The 24,196-nt window shown below is 39.6% G+C and overlaps 1 protein-coding gene across 1 annotated transcript in view; it reads left to right on the forward strand.

Moving 5' to 3' along the window:
• PCSK5 (proprotein convertase subtilisin/kexin type 5) overlaps positions 1-24,196 on the forward strand; it is a 649,923-nt gene that overhangs the window by 561,597 nt on the left and 64,130 nt on the right. Inside the window, 3 exon segments of the mRNA XM_043976670.1 lie at positions 16,595-16,637; positions 21,340-21,476; positions 22,511-22,711. Coding sequence (XP_043832605.1) covers positions 16,595-16,637; positions 21,340-21,476; positions 22,511-22,711 — 381 coding nt within the window.

The following is a 24,196-nucleotide window of genomic DNA, read 5'->3' on the forward strand; positions in this document are numbered from 1 at the left end:
AAAGAATACAATAAAAATCATCTGTATGAATTTTTACAGTTCTTAGATGCAATTAGTCAATAAATATTTTTTGACTACCTAATATTGCCCAGCACTTTCAGAGATATGGAAGAGATATGTCATAGTCCCTGACATCAAAGAGCTCATAGCCTTTCTGGGAGTCGTGATAAACAGTTATTTTAATAATAACAGCATTTATTATTATTTTTATTATTATTATTATGGAATGTAAGGACTAGAAAGGACCTAAAGTATTTAACCTCCTTCATTTTATGGATGAGAAATCTTAGGGACCAGGAAAGGCAGGAAACTTGCCCATAGTGACACAGTAAGTGAAAAATTCTAGATTCAAACCCAATTCCTCCAGCTCCCAGTCCAGTATCCTTTCTACTACACCGTGCCTCAGGTTTCTCACCTGTCAATTGAGAAAGTTTGACTAGATAATCCCTAATGTTGTTTTTAATCTGTAAAATAATTCTATTATTCTGTAAATTCTGTGGACACTAGGCAACTGATCTGCAATCTGTTTACAAAAACTCAGACCTAATCTGAGATGATAGTCAGTCAGCCAGTAAATAATTATTAAATGCCTACTATGTGCCAGGCACTGGGGATACCAAAAAAAAAAGGTGCTAGGAATAACAAAGAAAGGTAAAAGACAGTCCTGGGTCCCAAGAAGCTCACAGTATATTGGAGCAGATAACATGCAAACAACTATGTACAAACTGCCACATATACAGGAGAGACTGGAAAGAATCAATAGAGGGAAGGCATCAGAATTCAGCAGGATTGGGAAAGTCTTCCTGTAGAAGATGGGATGTTAATTGGACTTGAAGAAAGCCAGGGAAACCAGAAAGTGGAAATGAGGAGGGAAAACATTCAAGGCATGAAGGACAGCCAATGAAAAGACCTGAAATTGGGAGATGGAGCGTCATGTTCTAAGAATAGCAAGGAAGGCAGTGTCATTGGATCAGAGAGTACATGGCAGGGTGGATAGAATGTAAGAAGATTGGAAAGGTGTGGGGAGGGGGAGCAGGAGTGGAGGGAGTCACTGTTGAGTGATTTTAGTTGTGTCCAACTCTTCATGACCGCATTTGGGGTTTTCTTGGCAAAGATACCAGAGCAGTTTGCCATATTTCCTTTTCCAGCTCATTTGACAGATGAGGAGACTGAGGCAAACAGGGTGAAGTGACTTGCCCAGGGTTACACAACTAGTAAGTGTCTGAGGTCGGATTTGAACTTGGGAAGATAAGTCTTCCTGATTCCAGGCCCAGTGCTCTAATCTACTGTGCCACCTACCTGTTCCAGAAAGGACCTCAGAACAAAGAATGTCAGAGTTAAAAAAGACTTTAGAAAAATCAACAATCTGACCTGGAAGGAATATTGAAGATCAGGTGGTCCAAACCCTTTGCTTTTTCTCTTCCCATTTTATAGAGGTGGAAATAACAATACAGAAAGGGGAAGCAATTTGCCTAAGGTCACACAACTATCCAGGCACAGTGCCAAAACTGGAACCCGGGTCTTCTGCCTCTTCAGAGCAGCATGCTTCCTTGTGCATCATGGTGCCTGTCCTTAGTCTTCTATGAAATCTGTCAAATAATTCAAAGGAAAAAAAAACAGGATGATAAATAACACATTGAATATAGAAAACCAATCAGATCCAAAGGAAACCTATTTGGAGAATAGAATTTCAAGAACTTACTAAGTTTATAAATGATAAATGCCATGAACAAAAGATCCAGACCTATGAGGAAAGATAGATATCTTGCTGATGCCTTCTGATTAATGAGTAGAAAGTAATCTAGTTACCATAGCAACATAAAGAAACACAAAGGAAAACATCACTTCTTTAAGAAAATATTCTTAGTGATAAATGGGTAGAGACATTCAAAATATTAAAAAACATAAAACTGAAGGATCTACTTTTTTTGGAGCAAATATTCCTTTGGAGGTTAATCACAGAGAATGCCTCTCAGATTTTTCAGATAACAGGACTTGTTTACACAAGCTTGAGTGAAACTAGCAATTTGGGCAAAAGTAATGACCAGCGAATGCATCTGTTTGGGAATAAATTTTGTTCTCAGCAGTTGTGTTTCTGTTTAGGCAGCAAGGGAGATAAACGCAGGTTGTGTTTTGTTTCTTTTCCCCAATGATATACTTTAGTTAAAGAGTTTCTTAGGATGCTGAGACTGCGAAATACATCTAGTCAGGGTCAGGAAGTGAAAGGTGGTATTTTTTTCTTTTGTCTAAAATAAGTGTGTGTGTATGTGTGTGTGTGTGAATGTGTTTGTATGGATAGATAGATAAATGATAGGTAGAGAGATAGATGGACAGATAGATGGATAGATAGATGGGTGGATAGATGGATGGATAGATGGACAGGTAGATAGATAACAATAACTTAATAGCTGCAAAGATGAATGGATAGATGGGCAGATGGATAGATAGTTTTAAAAATATATAAATAATGTATATATCTTCAAATATCTGTATTATTTCATGATAGAGGCAGTATTGCATAGTGGATTGAGAACTGGTCTTGAAGCCAGGGAGATCTGGGTTCAAGTCCCTTCTCTGACATGTGCTGGCTATGTGACCCTGAGCAAGTCACTTAATCTCTCAGTGCTACAAACCAGGGGTGTTGAACACAAAGTTATTGGACCCCATTGTAACCAATAACACTCAGAGAGCAGCCCTAACCACATTAAAATGTAATTGGGAAGGGGCAGCTAGGTGGTGCAAGTGGAAAGAGCGCTGGCCCTGGATTCAGGAGGACCTGAGTTCAAATCCGACCTCAGACACTTGATACTTACTAGCTGTGTGACCCTGGGCAAGTCACTTAACCCCAATTGCCCTACAAAAAAACCCAACACACGCACAAAATGTAATTGGAAAATATTTAACAAAATAAATAAAAATACAACAGAACATAGATAAAATTAACCTGTGGTTTTCTAAGTCAATGTATGACCTTCAGGGATCATTGATTTAGTAGCCCCATTTCTATTTGAGTTGAACACCACTGCTCTAGGCAACTCTCAAAGACTTCTCATATCATGAGAAGGTGCCAACCTGCATTAGGAGAGGGAGTTTCCTCATCTGGATGTTGCTCCTACCAATGAAATCACAGGTATGGGTCTTATCCCCCTCTATACATAGATACATGGGACATGGACCAACCTAAATGCTCAGTCCTCTCTGATTCTCCACCTTAAGTCCAACCTGGAACCTGTATTTTATGTTCAAAATGCAAAAGGGCTATTCAGTTTTGCTCTAGGAACCTCTCCTTTGGCAGTGCTTTCAGGTTAGAGCAGAGATGACAATTATAAAAATAACTGACATTTATATAATCCTTCCAAGTTTTCAAAATGCTTTACATATATCATCTCATTTGAGCTGCACAAAAACTGTGAAGTAGGGATGGCAGCTGTTATCTTTATTTAATAGAAGATAAAACGTAGTGCATCGGATAGTTCCATCAGGCCTGGAGTCAGGAAGACCTGAGTTCAAACTGACCTCAGACGCTTACTTGCTGTGTGACCCTGGGCAAGTCATTTACCCCTATTTGCCTCAGTTTCCTCATCTGTAAAATGGACTGGAGAAGGAAATGGCAAACCATTCTAGTATCTTTGCCCAGAAAACCCCAAATGGGATCATGGAGTCAGAAATTATTGAAATGACTGAACAACAAAACAGGATCAGAGGGCTGTGTGCCCATGGTCCCATGATTAGTAAGTGCTAGAGGAAGAATTTGGACCCACATCGTCCTAACTACAATCTATCTACCAGATCAAAAATCAGTCAGTAAAACTTATCATGATTGATTGCCTTCAGAATACTGTATACTGTGGGCAGAAGTGGGGTTGGGGAAGGAGAGTATTTTGGGGAAATCAATCACCATGGACCGAAATGACTTTGTGTCCTGTGTCCAGAGTGTTGAACACTGAACCTCTTTCTGATCCTTGAAAGATCTGATTATTTGGGTATTTGCATAAATGGTAATATGTGGGAATCAGTCAATATGAGTCAATAGTGTGATATAGAAGTAAAAAAGTAATGTAATTTGGGGATGCATTAAGAGAGTTGTAGTGTACAAGGCTAGAGTGTTGAAATTCCTGTTGTACTCTGCCCTTATCAAAACACATCTGGATCATTGTGTCTAGACATGGATATCACATTTTTGAAAGGACATTGATAAGCTGGAGATTATTCACAAGAGAGAAATCAGGAAGGTGAAATGTCTCCTACCCTTTACTAATGAATCTCTTGAAAAAAAATTATTTTTTATGACTTCTTTGCTATACCCCCTACAGAATGTTTTTTTGCAAAGGTCATCAGTAATCTTCCAATCATTAATTCTGTTGGCTTTCCCCCCACTTTTCATCTGACTTGACTTTTCTACAGCTTTTAACATTTTTGACCACTCCCTCCCACTGGCTACTCTCTCTTTCTTTGGCTTCAGAGACCTCCCACACTCTGAGTTTTCCTGCCTCCCTAGCCACTCATTTTGCCTTCCTTGTTGACTCCTTAACCTCTTCTTGATTTATTAATGTGGATTTTCATAACATTCTGTCTTTGACTCTCCTCTTTGTAAACACTCCCTTGGCAATCCTTTTCACCCCCACTGCTTTAACTACCACCTCTATTCAGAAGTCCCCCCAATTTTTGCTCAGATACAGACACTTCTCTAGCTGCTTATAGGATGATGTTATGTTGATATTCTCTTGCCATCTCAAAAATCAACATGTCTAAAAAGAAACTTATCATTCCCACTAAATCCATTTACCTTTTTGACATCACCATATCTATGATACACCTCTCATTTTTCTCCTGTTTGTAACCTGGTTTGCTTTGCTTTTTTTTCCCTTTTTTCCAAAACCATTCAGTTACTAAGTCCTGTCAATCTCTTCTCTATGGCATGATTTATTCCCCTTGCCACCATCTTCATTGCCACCTATTATGATAGCCTTCTAACAGGTCTCCAACACCCACTCTCCTTTTACTCTAGTCTACCATTTATACAGCCATCAGTTAATTTTTCTTCTTCACAGGTCTGATCCCATCACTCCTCTGTTTAGCTTTGTTGTTGTTTTTTTAAGTTTGGGGGCTTTTGCACGGCAATGAGGGTTAAGTGACTTGTCCAGGGTCACACAGCTAGTGTCAAGTGTCTGAGGCCAGATTTGAACTCAGGTCCTCCTGAATCCAGGGCTGGTGCTTTATCCACTGTGCCACCTAGCTACCCCCCCACTCCTCTGTTTAAAATACATTAGTGGCTCCTAGTCATTTGTCAAATAAAAGTCAAACTCATATCCAAGGCCCTCCACAACCTAGCTCCACTCAACATTTCAATTTTTTTCATTATTTCTTTATGATCTGTTGATTATTCCCCTCGCTGCACTCTATGTGTCAACCAAACTCAACTATTTTATGCCCAACCATACCCTGTGTTCTCTTGCCTCTGTGCCTTTGTTCACACTGTCACCTGTGCCTAAAAGGCCCTTCTTTGTCTTCTTGATCTATTTATACACATCCTTTTTTTGAGGTTTGCAAAACACTTTTTATTTAAAATGTCTCATTTAGTTTTCACAACAAATTTGGGAGGTAGATGCTATTATCATCCACATTTTATAGATGGGGAAACTGAAGCAGACAGAGGTGCACACATGCACCCCTGTCACTCTGTATCTATGTCACCATTTCACATTTCTCTAGTGTCATACCGGTAGTAAGCGTCCAAGACTAGATTTGAACTCTGGTCTATCTGGCTTCCAGCCCAGTGCTCTGTCTGCTACACTAGGGACACCCAAAAGTACATAGAAAGAAACAGGTAAGAATGGACCAAATAAGATTCATTGCCTCAGAGTATTAATCATAAATGACATGCATTTTTAAAGCCCAACTTGCAAGTGGCATGTAGCCTTCCTTGTTCTCCCTGGTCAATAAGTATTCTCTCCTTTGTATATAATATTGCAGTTTATTTTTCAATTCTTAAATGATGCTACTAGGGGCAGCTAGGTGGCACAGTGGATAAGGCACCAGCCCTGGATTCAGGAGGACCTGAGTTAAATTTTGGCCTCAGACACTTGACACTTACTAGCTGTGTGAGCCTGGGCAAGTCACTTAGCCATTCATTGCCCGGCGCAAGAAAAAAAAAAAAAAGAAAAAAAAAATTAATGATTCTACTAAGTAGTATTATCCTATTGAGTAGAATTATATTAAGTATAAGAATCTGTGTTACTACTGGATTATAAGGTCCACCAAGGCTAAGACCCAGCTTTTTTCAGGTGATGTGTTTGACCCAAACACCTACCATAGGTGCTCTACATATAGGAGGCATTCAATAAATGATATGATACAAAGAACGTTGAGTCAATGAATGGCCCCATCACAGTCAGTTTGACAGTGAGTTCTATTAGGACATCCCAAAGCAACCCCAACTCCCATTAGGTCCCCATAGCAATCTAGCTGACTCTGTACTTTCTACCTATGAGTAAATTAGGTATTATGCATAGGACTTAAGGTAGTAGAAGGGGAAGAAAACCCACAATTTGTCTATGTTTTACATGGCAGAAATTCTATTGTTTGAGTAAGAAAAAGGCAGGATCAATAGATGGGGGCAATAGCTAAAGGTCCAGTGTAATTTTGGTAGACTACCAAATTGAATAGTTTCCAATATGTTTCCCTTCTCCAATATTATTTTGACTGACATGTAGACACAGCCTCAGATAACTTTATAAGAGTCCTTTCCAGTACATGATTCTTACAGGGATGCTTCTCAGTTGTCAGTTTTCATGCATTGTACTGCCAAACAATTAAAATAATATTTTATTCATTGTTCTTGGACATCAGTGAGGACAAGATGACTGAAAATTGCTAGTGACTCCCCCTTACACACAACACACACACACACACAGCACACACACTCACCCTTGTTAGTCTGTATCTATGTCACCGTTTATCATCACAGTTCTTTTTGCTCTTCTGTCTTCTTTAGCCAAATTACCATGATGTTAGTAAGGCAGTTCTATAAGTGATTGCGAAATTGTTCAAAGGGATTGTAAGTTCAGTGTCTGCTTGATTATGTGTTTTGGGGGCTAGTAAGTCTTATAATTAGTTTCAGCTTTGGGGCTCATAAATCTCTCACCCAGGTCATTATCCTCAGGGTGGGATGAAAATGTGTCAGTGACTTTTCTCAAATCTGGATGGCATCATCTCGTAACTAAGTACATATTTACTTGAGGAGAATATGCATCACTGATCATTTTTTTCAAATACCTACAAAAAGCAGTTCTAGAAACAACTGCATCTACTGTACAGCTTCCCAGACAGAGACTCTCTTCTCTCTCTCTCTCTCTCTCTCCCTGCTGTGTTGTGTTTATTATCTCTTGTCTCCTGTTCCATCTATTCTGTCTCTTTATCTTTGCCTCTGTCCTTTATGTCTCACTTGCTTTGGCCTTTGTTTTTTTATCTCTGTTTCTCTCTTTTGCACACATACCATACACAGAGTGGATATTTTACTGATAATCTATCCAACTGCAGGAATTTATAGAGAACAAGAATCTGTTTTAAGATAATTTAACCCAAAAAAAAAGAAAAAAAAAAGTAAATTTTAACCCTGGGGCAGTGAGATGACACAGTGGATAAAGCACTGACCCGGGATTCAGGAGCACTTGAGTTCAAAATCCGGCCTCAGACACTTGACACTTACTAGCTGTTCCCTGGCCAAGTCACTTAAACCCCTTGCCCTGCAAAAAAAAAGAAAATACAATACAATAAAATAAAAATTTAACCCTACGCAATTTGCTCGAGGTTATTCAGCAAGACCATGGCAGAGCCAAGAATAACCCCATTTCCTAGTCATCTATTTCTTTTATGGGATCAAATCACCAAAAGCAAGAACAAATGAATTATTCCAAAAAGTTTCTAGAAACATCTGCCACTGTTTCAGCCAGCACCCCATGGATTGGTGACTAGCTTTCCTAAGAAAAAGGATTGAAAAGATAAGTAGGAAAAAAAGAACCATTCAAAAGAAAAAAGTGCAACCAAATTATATGGTCCCCCCCAAACCCAGTATGTCAGGTTCTATAGTAGTCCTGTTCCCAAATATCTGAACCCAGTGATTTCCTACCTGAAATGCTTCCCTCTGGATTATCTTTCCACAACCCAGATAAAACCACAATGAGAAGCTTCTTATTAATAGCTTTTACCTGGAAAAAGAATACAAGTATTTAACCAAAGATGGAAATCAAAGATAGAAACAGGATTATTATGTGATTGATCTTAATATTCTCATTACCCTATATACGGTTGACTCCCAGCCCAAATATTAATTCTTTTCTATTATTTTGGGTAGGACAGTTTAATTTCAATTTTATAAATATTTTGGGTTGGCTCCAGAAAGGTTATCTTCATCATAATTTTCATTTATCTGGAACTATAAAATGTATAGAGCATTTGCCTGACAATAAGTATTTGAAATAGGTAGTTAAGGGGCAGCTAGGTGGCCCAGTGCATAGAGCACCGGCCCTGGATTCAGGAGGACCTGAGTTTCAAATCTGGCCTCAGACGACTAACACTTACTAGCTGTGTGACCCTGGGCAAGTCATCTAACCCCAATTGCCTCACCAAAAAGAAAGAAAGAAAGAAAGGAAGAAAAGAAAAGAAAAGAAAAGAAAAGAAAAGAAAAGAAAAGAAAAGAAAAGAAAAGAAAAGAAAAGAAAAGAAAAGAAATAGGTAGTTCAAATATTAGTCGCATTTTAGAAATGAAGAAATTGATCTATGGTCACAGAGCTATTAAATGTTGGAGTCAGGATCCAAGGATAGGTCTCATGACTCCACGTAAAATGTTCTTTCTATTATACAGAGTATCCTAAAAGTCTTAGTGCAGTTTTAAGTTTTAATAGCTAAAATAGCTAAAAACTATACTAAGATTTTTGGGAGACCATGTATAATACCACCTCTTTGATCCCTATATCTCAGTTTTCTCACCTGCAAAATGAGGGAGTTCAACCAAATAGCTTCTGAGGTCCCCATTCCAGCTCTAGCTCTATCATCCCATCATCCTGTGCAGTGCTCTTCTGGCCTTGTTTAGATATAATAGCACATTCCTTTAAATTAAGAGATGGTTCATCAGGAGTCCCTAGTTCAAAGGCAAATCACCCTGGTAAAATAGCACTTAAATCCATGGACTCCTTAGTGTATAATCGTTCTTCAGATTATTGTTGTTGTTCATCCTTTGTTTTTTAAAGAGGACCAATGACATCCCGAATCATATCTTTATTCGTGTGTTAATTGGATTTGTGAGGCCAAGTTGCACAAAGTCATCAGCCCCACTCTCTCTTCCTGAGTCACTGAAGTCCAGAGTAAGACAAAAGTGAAGACTACTGGCAATGGCCCAGGATACAATGGATGACCTTGGCATCTTCAAAACAAGCTCTGTGTTCCATAGATGATTCAAACACCCTTGTGGCCATTGGAACATTGTTCTCTTTCTGCCCACTCCACAGAGGAAAATCTATACATGTTTTGGGGTAGATATCCCCATAACTCACCAACACATTTTAGGTCTATCAGTTATCCTCAACCTGATTTAGCTAGTCTGGTGAGATAGTTTACCAGGGTGTGCTTTTGCACAAGCTACAGCTTCTTGAAGCTAAAGGGGAGACTTGGGTGACAGGTGCATGGCAAAAGTGGATGAGCAGGGGCAGCTAGGTGGTGCAGTGGATAGAGCACTGGCCCTGGAGTCAGGAGGACCTGAGTTCAAATCTGGCCTCAGACACTTAACACTTACTAGCTGTGTGACCCTGAGCAACTCACTTAACCTCCATTGCCTCACTTAAAAAAAAAAAAAGTGAATGAGCAGACCTGCAAAAGGCTCTGCAAGCCTTCACAATGGAAGTGCTAGTCCTCCCTGAATACCCTATACACCCCTTTTAGATAATTAGGTGCTATGTGATTCACCTAGCATAGCCTTAAGGAAATGAAACAAAAGAAAGTTTAGTTTTGATGTATTGGCATTGGGAAGTTAGGCCTAGAGAATAATAGGGATACATGAATGGTCCCAGGAGGACCAATGTAGGAGGGCCATTGAAAGAAAGTCAAAAGGCTTAGAAAGGGAACGTGGAAGATTGTTGAAGATAAAAATTTCCAGTCCTCCCTGTTATGTTATTATAATGTACGATGGTTTAAAAAAAAATCATTCTTATGATGAAAAGGTAATGGCATACTGGATGGTGTATATTTATAAGTAATCCTCTGATTACTCTAGAACACTCTGTAGTTCACAAACTCTAGGAAAGAATCACTTCTATGTGAATGAGTGCCTTTAAAGGTCACATCCTGTCTGGATAATCATTTGTCTGGTATATTGTGGTAGCAATTCCATTCATGTTTAGATTGGATAGCTACTGAGGTCCCTTTTAATTCAAATCCATTGATTCAGTCTTATCCCTTTCTGATTCAAAAATGTAGCCTTTCTGATTCATTTTATTGAGGAAAGGGATTTGAGCACTAATTTTTGCCAAACTTCACTTTCAACAGGAATGGTCATTCAAAGAGAAACTAAACAACACACATCTAATGTTTAAAGCCCCCAGGTGGTAAAGCGTCATAACAATAATAATCCAACAACAAATAATAATTGTGTACAGAGTATTATGCAAAGGGAGAGAGAGGAATACAAAGTTTAGGTAAAGCATAGTGCCTGCTCATGATCTAATAGGGAAATAAGGTGCAAATACAAATAATTATAATACACACAGCTATATAGTAAGTGCATTAGATACACACAAAACAAAGTGTTGAGTGATGTCTACTCATTACTAACAAGAGGAATCAGAGAAGGTTTCAGGGAGAGAGGGGCATTGATTTGGGATTTAAAAAATGAAGAGACATTCAGAAAACAAAGAGTGTGAGGGAGCATATTCCAGGCAAAGAGAATAGCATGAACAAAGACACAAAGATTGGAAAATTCAGGCCATGTGTGAGGGACAGCAAATAACATGGTTTGGCTGGAGTGAGTAGTATAGCAATATGGCTTATTCTGTTGCCAGCATGTGAAGAGCCCTCAATGCTAGGCAAAAGATTTTAAAATTTTACTTGATAACCAGGAACCACTGAAGGTTTCTGAGCATAGACAGGAGTGATAAAACCATAATTTTGCATAAGAGGAAATATCTGGTAGTTGTATAAAGGACAGATTACTAGGGGAAGAGAGCTGATGCAGGAAAACCTACTAGAAGGGTACTATAATAGTCTAGGATGGTTGTAAAGAGGGATTGTAGTAGGAATAGAAAAGATGGATAAGGCAGTGTGGTACAATGAAGGGAGATGTGTATCTGGTATCAAAAGGGAAAGGAATAAACATTTATTTTTTATCATAAAGTATTTTATTATTTTCCAGTTACTTATAAAGATAGTTTTCAACATTTATTTTTATAAAATTTTGAGTTCCAAATTTTTCTCCCTTCCCCCTCCCTAAGACTGAAAGCAATCTGATATAGGTTATATATGTACAATCACATTTAACATATTTATGCATTAGTCATGTTGTGAAAGAAGAATCAGAACAAAAGGGAAAAACCTCAAAAAAGAAAAAAAAATAGAAACAGTATGGGTCAATCTGCATTCACATTCCACAGTTCTTTTTTTCTGGATGTGGAGAACATTTTCCATCATGAGGTCTTTGGAATTGTCTTGGAGCATTCTATTGCTGAGAAGAGCTAATGTTGTTGTTACTGTGTACAGGTTCTCCTGGTTCTGCTCACTTCACTCAGCATCAGTCCACTTAAGTCTTTCCAGGTTTTTCTGAAATCTACCTGCTCATCATTTCTTACAGCACAATAGTATTCCATTACATTCATATACAGCAACTTTTTCAGCCATCCCTGAAATGATGAAATGATGGGCATTCCCTCAATTAGGGAATAAACATTTATTAAGCACCTACTGCATGACAGGTACTGTGCTAAGTACTTTCAAAGGACCTGGGTTCAATTTGTCAAACTTTAGACAAGTCTTTTAACTTCCTTTGGCCTCACTTTCTAGTAAAATTGAAGGTGTTATACCAAGTGGGCCTTTGAGGCTCTTCAAATTCTGGGTCTGTGATCTAGGTAGAATGAAGAAGACTGGCTGTTGCTTGGAGGCAAGAAGTCAAAGAGAAGAAGTCAAATCTCCACAGCAATATGGTTCAATTGTCCATCAGGTCATTGATTATTTCCATAATTGATGCCCCCAGAGCAGGAAACAGCATTTTATGAAGTGAAATCCTGAATAATCAATAACTCTAAAGACCAGCCAGTGTTGCCACCCCCCGTACCCTTCCCTCTTCTCTAAAAGGACACAACAGATGTGAGCTTTCTCAAAAAAGAAAGATTCTATCCTCTCTCTGGACGAAACATCTCCTCACACCTTTTCCTACGACAGGATGTAAAGAGCTAGAAATTAGCAATTGTTTCTGAAGGTTTTTCCCCAAATGCATGAGGCTCTGTCTGAATCCTAACTGACATGGTTATTCCACACGTACCCCACCCCCTGTCCAGATTTTTATCAAAATATACTCTGTCCCCTCAATAACTTGGCTCTAGGAAGAAGAACCAGACCTGTGACTTCATTAATACAGCCAACTCTGAAATGAAGAAAACTCTATCTACCAATTCAGGTTGGCAAATTCTCAGCAGAGAAGTTGCCCAAAGAACCAAGAGATTAAATTACTTGCCTGGGTTCACAAGCCAATATGTATCATAGCAGAAAAACAATTTAACAATATTTGAAAAACACAATATTTGAAAAATATTCTGCTTTATACAGCAACCCTTAAAACAGCTCACAATTTTAGTTTGATTAAGCTGTGTGTGTGTGGTGTGTGTGTGTGTGTGTGTGTGCGTGTGTGTGTGCGCGCACGCGCGCGTGTTTTCATCCTTGGTCGCATATCAGGAACCAGGAAGCTTCATTTTCCTTTGTGAAACACCATCTCTCATCCACCAAACTGAAACCTGTTTTTAGAATAAAGTTCAAGTGCCTAAGCTTGGTTTCCTATCTTTGGATCACCTCAAAGGAGCTGCCTTTCACTGTACAATCTAGCTAACATGCAGCCTATGGGTCTTCTGAGAAGGAAGACTTTTTAAAAAATAAACTAATTATTCTTTAGAGTAACTAACAATAATGAGAGATGTGAAATGTGCATTCATAAGGTGTTATGTGAAACTATTACCATTCTATGCATTATTCATTTATGGAAACTATTGTACCCAGTTCAACATGCAACTGAGCAGGAAAAGTCCCTGAACTCAAAACAATGTCAGTGGATGCATTTTTTTATACATGGTAATATCTAATATTTTCATCAGTGACCTGCATGAATGAATAAAGAATAAGCTCATTCATCTGGGAAGGAGTCATGATTAGCACCTTGGACAGCAGGATTCAATTTTTTTTGCGGGGGGGGGGGGGGTATTTTCAAAATAGAGAAATGGTCAGACTCAACCACTGAATAAGTCAATGTAGTTGAATCTCCAATTTATATTGGGCTTTAAAGTTTACTAATTCTTTTCTCACAGTAACTGTGAGGAGGAGTAAGAGGAGGAGACGGAGGGAGAGGAGGAGGGAAAGGAGGAGAAGGAGAAGGTTGATGGTGATGGAAGTAGTGGTGGTGGTGATGTGATATGATGATAATGACCATTCACATTCATATAGTTCATCTTTCTTTTTGGATGATAGTATCATGTTCATCATAACCTGTATATAGTACCTTAAGCCTGACAGAGAGTTTTCTTCATAAAAGCCCAGCAAAGTAGGTACCATATGTTTTGCCATTATAATCAATCATCATAACTACTTCCCTCCAACCCACTCCCTTCCCATGACATTTACATATAGTTCATCTTTACACATATCATCCCTTTGGATCCTCAGAACTAACTTTGAAATAGTGTGTTATTATTCCCATTTAACATATGAGGTTATTGAGAACCAGAGAGATTGTAACCACATAGCTGAGTTTTGAACCTAGGTCTCTTGTGTCAGAGCTATAATTGAAACTTCATTCTCTCCTGACTCCATGTCCAGTCCTTTCTTCATATATTATTCTTAGGAAAGATAAGATACCTCTATATACAAGAAAGGAATCAGCTAGGTATCCGGAAAAAGAGCAGATAAAAATTTGGATGTCATGATGGATGAAAGATGATCAGTGGAGTAGCATGGCTATTAAAAAGACAAGCAGGAAACATTTGATTTAATTAGAAAAAGAGCATATCTTACTAAACTCAATGCTATTTTGAGCCTGATAAGTTATACTATTTCATGTAGACACTCTATACATTCAGTAGTACTCTTCTAGTACCATTCAGTCCTAATTTGGGGGTTGAAAGAGATAGCAGTTGTCTCACCAGCTACATAACAGTCTAGCTGGTGGAAATCTCTTCCTGCCAAAGACCTACCAAGAAGCTAATGAGTTGAACCAAAAAATTAAGTCAGAATAATGCTAGAATAGTTCTCTCAAATGTGTAGAGATTATCTCAAAGGGAAGCGTCAAAGAGAAATCAAAGAAGTCTAAAGGCCTAGAAAATGTTGTCTTTCAGCACAAGTTAAAGAAATATCTTTAGTAAGCCAAGAGAGGAGAGAAGGGGGGTGACCTATGAATATTAAGGTATTTAGAGCATTTTGAGAGGGGCAGAAGTTCTTTATTTAGATCAGAAAAGGCAAGATTTGTATTAGAATTAATCATGGGAGGGGCAGCTAGGTGGCACAGTGGATAAAGTACCAGCCCTGGATTCAGAAGGACCTGAGTTCAAATTTGACATCAGACACTTGACACTTACTATCTGTGTGACCCTGGCCAAGTCACTTAACCCCTATTGTCCTTCCAAAAGAAGAAGAAGAAGAAGAAGAAGAAGAATTAATCATGGAAGCCAGGTTTAGGAAAGAGCCCACTGACAATGATGCTTGTTTCCTAGCCGAATGGTCTGCTAAATGGTGTTTAGAGTTCCCTTGAGGTGTTTAAAAATAGGATTGGTTCTCAGATCTCCTTGTAGACAATGTGATATAATGGTAGATGCATTGGTCTTGGAACCAAAAGCCCTGAGGTTCAAACCCCAGGTCTTACACTTACCAGCCATGTAGACTCTGGACAAGTCACTTAACATCTCTGTACCTCAGTATATTTATCAGCAAAATGGGATTATACTTCTTGCCTCACAGGGTGGTTTTGAGGAAAGCATTTTATATATACTTGAATGCACTATAGAACTGTGGTCAATTAGTACATAGAGGCATTGAGATGAATGGCCAGGAAATTTTTTCAAGGTCCTCCCTGAATCTTTCTTTCCAGTTCCAAGATTTTGAAGAAAGGGATGACTTTCTTCATAGCATAAATACATCTAATCATTATGGGTTAAAGAGAACAGAGAGCTTCTCTAAGAATACTATGAAGTACAGAATCTTCAGTAGTTACTTGAACTAAGAAAACCAAATGTCTACATTTCAAAGGGGCCTTCCTTCTGAATGGCACTCCTGACACTGAAAAGTAGTCTGGGATGGGACTGACTTAAGCCAGTCCCCTGATAGTTTAAGTCTCATATTGGAATAAAATGAAACATTTGTAATTCATTCAATAGTTAACAATAGGTGATTTATTTAGCCATAGCAGAGAAAGATATTTAACAAAAATATGCATCAAGGACACTGCAAGATTATTCAGCTGAATCAACTCCCTTTGTGTTGTTCATGGTCATTTGTCAGCCAAGTATCAGAGTGCACCCAGAGGTCCTTTGGACTAGTTGTCCTGATGTTAACAGCTGCAGCCTTTAGTCCCCTGAGCCACTTAAGTCTTGAGGATGATTTTGATGCCTTCTAAGGAAAAACTAGCCTAACTTGCATGATATTGCTCTCAGTACAAAAGGCATAATGGGATACTCATTCATAGTCAAAAGCAAGCATTCTTTTCTGTGTGTAGAAGCACTTGTCAATCCCAGCACATGCCCACAGTTGCTTTCAGACCTTAGCAGAATCTAAATGTATGAATAGTATTAAACTCACCCTCAGCAGTTTAAGAGTTTGAGACTGTCCTTCCTGGCAGTCAGTGTCCAATATGGTTTCCAACATTTTTGAGTTCTCTCATTTTACTTGCCTCTTCTGAAAACAAATGGAGCTGATGTACAGTTGGTTAGAGGGCATGACGCATTCTTGCTACATGACCCTGGGTAAGTCCCTTAACCTCTGAGCCTCCTTAGGCGGCTCTTCTAAGACTTGGAGTTACAGACAAGTTGCGGGTCTGAGTCTGGGGAAGGAATTTCCACAATGGAATACCTGGCACCAATGAAATTACCTTTGCACCAAAATTAAGAAATTAATAAGTGAAAGAAGAACAGATGTCAAGGTGATTCTTGTTCTTTAGAAAGAGCCATCCTGGAATGAGCCATGTGACTTCAAGTTCTGGTCCTCTTGACAAAGTTACTGTATGAAAACACCCCAGGTTTTTCCTTTTAGACAAGAGCAATAAAAATAAAAAAGAAATGTCACTTTCTTCTAAATGGTCATTTGTTCAAAATGGGAAACTCATTGTGCTTTTTTTTAATGATTATTTTTATTATTTCAGATGATCCAGGAACCTGTACATCCTGCACTACAGGATATTACTTGTAAGTTCCATCACATTGTGGCGCTGTCACTAACTTTTCTGCAATTTAAGCAATGCTGACCTAACCCCACAGCCAATGATTAAAGCAAATAGGCCTAGCAGCCTGGAGCTACTCTGCACTGTCAGGCTATTAATGAGTGATTTTTTTTCTTTTTTGGATTTAGAAATAATAGCCCAGCTGTTTTCTTGACTCAGAAGGAGGCCCTCTCTTTCTTGATTCTGGAAGTCATCCAGCCTGACACTGGTGTCTAGGAATCCTTGTTGTCCATTCCCAAGATTCGGACCTCCCCTGTTTATGGACAGACACTAATATCATGCTAGTCCCCTAAATAAACTTTTCCAAAATGTTTACATGGAGTCCTGCTTCTGGCCTGAATTCAGAATGGCCATTCCGAGGTCAGAAGCTATAGTCTACTCTTAACTATCCTCAGCAAATGAGAGATTAAAAGAAAAAGAAACATACACACACACACACACACACACACACACACACACACACACACACACACACACATAAATGAAGTCAACAGAAAATCCAGAAACCTTACTTTACTTCCCAATTTTAATCCTTCCATAAACGTTTTACAAGTCACCAGGCTGTAACCCTTTGCCATCACCAGGAAGGAAAGCTAATTTAAATGCCACCTTCTCTCCTTTTACCAGTCCTTTCTTTTTCAGAATTATTTAATGAGCAAAGAAGTGACCAAAAGGCAAGTGGCAAAGGGAAGAAGAAAGGGACTTAAGTGACCTGGGTAATCCACAAACTGGATAATCCTACTTTGAATAAATGAGAGTTTATGACTATATGTAATAAATATAATAGAACATGTATAACATAATAGGACACGTAATGAGAGGCAGTGGATCCTAATGGCTAGTGATTAAATGGCTGGATCTAGGTCCTGCTTCTGAACCATATTGACTCTTTAGTGACTGCACATATTGCCAAAGATCTGTGTTCTAAGCAATTCTCTAAGAGGAAAGGTTGGGGCAGCGAGGTGGCGCAGTGGATAGAGCACTGACCCTGGAGTCAGGAGGACCTGAGTTCAAATCTGATCTCAGATACTTAACTAGCTGTGTGACCGTAGACAAGTCACTTAACCCCAATTGCCTCACCAAAAAAAAAAGGGGGGGAAGGTTGTAGAGAAAGGGCTGACCTGCAATGGTAGAGTTTCCTTACCCAGGTACTTATTATACTGATGAAACTGCAGGCCTAGTACATAGGCCTATATAAAGGATGTAATATATTGTAATACAACATGTATGTCCATGCACATATATAAGCTATTTTCTGATGGTCACTAGGTACCAGTGCTCATACTGATGCTTTGGCAAAATTGTTAAAATTCACATGCCTCTAAGAGCATTGGAGGTATTTCTAATGGAATTCATATTTCAATACATCAACACAGACAGGCATTACTCTATTCCTTTGATCATGTTACAAAATGCCTTTCTCCTACCTGGCTCCAAAATAAATTCTTTTCTCTAGTAAGAGTGCAGAAATTGGGGGCCAATAGGTGGCACAGTGGGTAAAGCACTGGCCCTGGATTCAGGAGGACCTGCATTCAAATTCAGCCTTGGACACTTGACACTTCCTAGCTGTGTGACCCTGGGCAAGTCACTTAACCTTCATTGCCCTGCCCCCCCCCCTGAAAAATGCAGAAATCAGTCTTGGTTTGTATCTTCTTCATCTTTCTTTACCTGCAGCACATACGATGATGCCTTTTACCTAGTACGTACAAGGTACAAAATAAGTATAAGACAATGCCTTGTACCTGGTAGGCACAAATTACAAAAGAAATGTTTACCGAATATCCATGATATCATTTCATCCTCACAAGGACCCTACAAGACATAATAGAGATAATCTTAGTCCCACCATAGACAGACAAGGATACTGAGTCATGGAGAGTTTGTGATTTTCCCAAGATCATCAAGGTGGCTAGTGATAGAGTAAGGACAGAAAATTAGGTCACCTGGCTTGCAGGAGTTTTTCTTTCGTCCTTCCTTTCTTTCCTTCTTTTTTCTTTTCTTTATTCTTTCTCCTTCTTTTCTTCTTTTCTTTTTTAGAAAAGCCTTGATATGAGTTCTCAAGAACATTATTTGGTTCCTGGTAAATAGCCGTTCTTTATTTCCACTGAGAGCAAAAAAAATAAAATAAAATGTACTTAAAAGGGAAGCAGAAGAGTTTTAGGTTTGGCATTAGGAAGACCTTGGAATGTCACCCAGTCAGGTTGTAGAAAAAGTCTTTTCTAGATCTAAGAAAAGCACCAGGGACAGCTAGGTGGCATAGTGGATAGAGCACCGGCCCTGGATTCAGAAGGACCTGAGTTCAAATCCAGCTTCAGACACTTGATACTCACTAGCTGTATGACCCTGGGCAAGTCACTTAACCCTCATTGCCCTGCAAAAAAAAAAAAAGGAAAAAAAGGACCAAATGCATTCATGTGTCTATCCCCCAAGTATCCCTTGCAGTGGCCTGAGAACCCACACAAAAATAAGGGGAGACTTCAGGGTTTTTGAGTGGGGTCAAAGCCCCCTTCATACAGCTCTTTCTTCTTCTTAGGCTAGAATTTACATTGGTCTCATCAGTTTACAAGTGTCATTTAGTAAGGTTTCAGTAGAGGCAGCCTGACAAAATGGGTTAAAAGTCAACCTCAGAGTTAGAATGACCTGCGATCAAGTCCAGCCACTAACACATATCTGCTCTGTGACCCTGAGCATATCATGTCACCTCTCAGTTTCCCTAGCAACTCTTTAAAATATGCTTTAAGTTCCAGGTAGTTGCATATCTGCAATGGTAGGAGGAATTTTTCTCCACCAGCAGGTCCAGACACCAATGAAATCACTTGGTCCTGATTCAAAATGACTAAATGGTTTAAGTAGCATATCATTCAGATGCAGGAGAGACTTAATGATCTTTTGTGGTCTGGAGAAAGCCTTGGGTAGTAGAAACAGGAAACCTGGTTTTGAGTCCTCCCCCTGCTACTAACCTGGTGCAACCTCAGGCAAGGTCCCTTTACCTGTTGGCACCAAGTTTTCTCCTCCTTAAAATGAGAGTGGCTAACTAGATATCTCTAAGGTCTCTTCCAGACCTAAAGTTTTATAATTATGTGGAAATATAGTATTAAATTTCTTTTAACAGAAAGGAGTGCCTCTGTAAACCATAATCAATTCTCCTGTAGTCAACTCATCTGTCCCTAAGCTCCATTAATGACAACAACCCTCTACCATTTAAAAGTATCTCTTGGCTAATACTTTACCCTTTGGACTGGGGATGGGGGTAGCGGGATGGGGGGTGGGGGTGGGTGGGAGATGTGAATCTTTCTATTCAGGTGTGCTGATCTATTGGTCCCTCTGGTGAATGCTTGTCCTCAACTGATACACTCTTGTGCTGCTGATTTAAATTGTTATTACATTTTTAAAGTGCACACACACACACAAACACCAAACCAGATTTGAAGTTTGATAATTATAAGGTGTGCCAGCTGACATTTGGAGAGCAGACATTGATTTGTCATTGTGCTCATAGCTGGCATTTACATAGCAGTTGGCCTGCTAAAGGATCCTCAAATACTTTGAAAACTTCATTTACACAGATACATTAAGGAAATATAGACATCTCTGGGTAGAAGTCATGGAGCCAATGCCTCACAAGATGCATCTCAATGGCCCTTGGAGCTATGTGACCATGAGCACATCCCACATGATCTCTCTGATCTTTAGCTACCCCATCTATTTAGTAGAGTTAATAACATGTGTCCTACCCTACAGGGCCATGAAGAATAAATAAATGAAGGAGCATTTATTTTGCACTTACCATAAACCAAGTGCTAGGAATACAAAAGCAAAGAAACTGATAGCAGTCCCTTATCCCTAATAAGAAAGATCGTATTTATTAGTAGGAAAGCATCATACAAGTGTAGGCTATTATTAGTTTCTGCAAAGATCCAAACCCATTTCTATTTCCAACTCTACTTGTCTTTAGAACCCATAACAAACTCACTCTCACTTGACCACCATAGTGCTTCCTATGGGGCATCTTTCTTAGGTCCCAGAAATATAATACTAGATACAAATTTCCCTATAGAAAAGTTCCACATAAATAGAATCATCCGCTATAAAGAAAGCTTGATTTTTAATGTCTTTCGGATGCTCCAAAGCTTAAGGGAAGATCTTAAGGGGTTTGGTTTGGTCTTTTCAACTGGCCACCCAGGACTAATGTGCTGATGAGGGGGAAAAAAAAAGTATGCATGATATACTATTGTGTTTAATCTGTATTATTACCTTTCCTTTATAACTTTTCTTCAATCTAGACAATCAACAACATGATAACTCAAGTCTTGATTTGTGGTGTTTGCTGATTTCTGAATGTAATCATTCACTGAAAACTTAACAATTGGCTCTTAAGAGCTGGTAAGAGGGGTGGCTAGGTGGCACAGTAGATAAAGCACCGGCCCTGGATTCAGGAGTACCTGAGTTCAAATCCAGCTTCAGACACTTGACACTTACTAGCTGTGTGACCCTGGGCAAGTCACTTAACCCCCATTGCCCCGCAAAAAAAAAAAAAAAAAAAAAGAGCTAGTAAGAGCTGACTCTTCCAGCACACCCCTGCTCAGCCTACAATGCATGTAGTCCTACTGTGAAAGACATTCATGTAAAGATCACCTTATGGAAAACCTCAAATTCTTTCTCAACAGGTACAAGCAGCGCTGCCATAAAACTTGTCCCGAGAAGACCTACAATGAAGATTTTGAATGTAAAGATTGCAGCAAATATTGTGGGGACTGTGACCAGAATGAATGCTACTGGTGTGAAGATGGTTTTTATCTTTTTGGTAAGCAGGGAACAGTCACATAGAAAATGATTAGGATACTTCCTGGTGTAGATCTAGAGATGGAAGACTTGGGTTCAAGTCTCAGTTCTCCTACTTAATGCCTGTATGACCTTGAGCAAGTCACTTAATCCTTATGAACCTCAGTTTCTTTCAAGAACAAGGGCATTGCAGGGGCAGCTACATGGCACAGTGGATAGAGAACTGAGTCCTGCAGTCCAGGGAAGGATCTGAGTTCAAATCCAGTCTCAGACACTTGACAGTTACTAGCTGTGTGACCCTGGGCAAGTCACTTAACCTTCATTGCCCTGCCCAAAAAGAAAGAAAGAAAGGAAGGAAGGAAGGAAGGAAGGAAGGAAGGAAGGAAGAAAGAAAGAAAGAAAGAAAGAAAGAAAGAAAGAAAGAAAGAAAGAAGAAAGAAAGAAAGAAAGAAAGAAAGAAAGAAAGAGAAGAAAGAAACAAGAGGCATTGGACCAGATGACTACTAAGGTCCCTTCCAGTTCTAAATCTATGATTCATCTCAGGCCCTAAAAATATGGAGCATATTTGAATTTGGTTATAGCCAAAGCTTCTTTTTGACTTAAGCAGGGTATTCATTTATTTGTTTATTCTTCAATGTCTTTATTCCCGATGAGAATAAGAACAGGAATTGGACCTCTGGAGTGGCAATCATACAGGGCCTCATGAATCTTCTCTCAAGGTTCAGTCCCACAGCAGGAATTCTCAAGTGACCTTGTAAAATGGCCACAGCGTCCCACTAATGATAGTTGAGATGGACCATTGATTTTGATGGAAGTTGTATGGCTAAAAATACCAGTCTTTCCAGTGGATTCCTAATGGTCCAAGAGGCTCATGCTTGGGGTGGGAAAGTACACAGTGTTCTTCAATAATGACCCCTGTGTGTGAGGGTGGACTTTGACTCTATTTTCTTATGGCCTAAGGAAGACAAAACATCTTTTATGCCATAGTCTGCCTTTTCAGACAAAAGTTGCACCATATAATGCCAGCCCTTCATGTTTTCTTTTCCACATTCCCAGGTGGCATTTGTGTCAGAGAGTGTGGCCCTGGTTTCTACAGTGACACTGAAATTGGAGAATGTGAGCCATGTCACCGAACCTGCAAGACCTGCACAGGGATTGGCTGTGATAAGTGCAGCAGCTGCAAAGGAGATTTACAGCTGGTGGATGGGAAGTGTGTGGACCCATCCAAGACCCCGGGACAGAACACATTCAGGAGCGGTATGTACCTATCAGTGATGGAACAGCAGGGGCCCATCTGCTTCTTTTAGGACCCTGCTCAACCCCAACTCTGAACAAAATAATACCTCAGACAGAAGATAAAACTGGGCAGTGAACCAAAAGCTTAATGGGTGAAAATCCAGGTTGGACAACTGCTGAGTACAATCTGGTATTTGCCAAAGGGACCTGTGGTTTGTCTTCAGAGGGAACAACAGCGAAATTGATGGAAGCCTTACCTGGTGACCTGATACCATGAGAGATGTACAGGTTTATTTTGCACATGAGATCACATCTCAAGAGCTACAATGGAATTTAGAGGCCATCTTGTGCCTCATTTTATAGATGAGGAAACTGAGGTACATGGAAGACCCATCTGGTCCAGTCCCTTCATTTATAGATGGGGGAAAACTTAGGACCAGAGAGGTTAAGTGATTTGCCCAAAGTCACACTTAGATTAATCATCAAAGGCAGGGTTTGAACTCCAGTCTTCTAACTCCAAGGTAATATTCTTTCCGTTGGACTAAATATTTTATGGAAACAGCCCAACACTTAGGAGGACTAGCTATTTTGGGATACCAATAAAGTGTCGCAGACAAATGTACCCATCCCCAAATCCAGTATTCCTTACTCACATTTGCCAAGTTCACACAGAAATTTACCTTGATAGAGTGGGGCCTTTCCCAGGCCTTTCCTACTGAGTAGGTGAGGTGTTATCTAAAGTTATCTATCAGTAGTTCCCAGGAATATTAGATAGGGATCATCCAGTCCAACTTCCTCATTTCTCAGAGACTAGCCCAAGATCCCACAGGTGATAAAACCACAGAGTCTGAATTAGAACCCAAGCCTTCTGAGTCAAATCCAACAGTCTTTCCTTCATGCACAGTTAGGCTTGTCCTAAGAGAGCTACTATCAGTGCCCCTAACCCATCTCATTGGAATTTGGAGTGGTTCCTTTAAAATCCAAAGTCATCCTCTTCTAAGGAGAGGTGTGCAGGCCAACATGGGGCTCAAGTAGGGGAGGGGAAAAGGAAAGGTATCAGGTTTCAGGCTCTTCATCCGGGTGCTCTTCTTTCCATTCTGCTTATGTAGGATTGAACACCTGGCTGCAGGCAGGCTAGCTCGCAAGCCCTCCCTGTGATCTCACTGGTTAAGCCTATCACAAACAATGACCCATCCGGCTGGGAAAATTGATTCTCATTCCAACCCAGAGAGGCTTGTGTAATGAGAGATGTTCTCAGTTTGATTTCTAGGCAATGGTCTTTTAAGGGGTCATTTCAGTCCAGAACAGCAGCTGAGGGAACATGATGAGTTTCCCAACAGCTTGCAGGAGTGATCTATCTAGGTCAGAGTTAAGATCTCTTTCTGGATTCCACAAAGAAGGATTCCCATGTATGATCTTCCCTTCCCCCACACATGAGCTAAAGGTAGAATGGCCTGGGTTTCTATGATCCCATTGGTGAATAGCTAAAAGAGGACCCAGGGTGCT

This window comes from Dromiciops gliroides, chromosome 1 (genome assembly GCF_019393635.1).
Source record: "Dromiciops gliroides isolate mDroGli1 chromosome 1, mDroGli1.pri, whole genome shotgun sequence".
Lineage (NCBI taxonomy): Eukaryota > Metazoa > Chordata > Mammalia > Microbiotheria > Microbiotheriidae > Dromiciops > Dromiciops gliroides.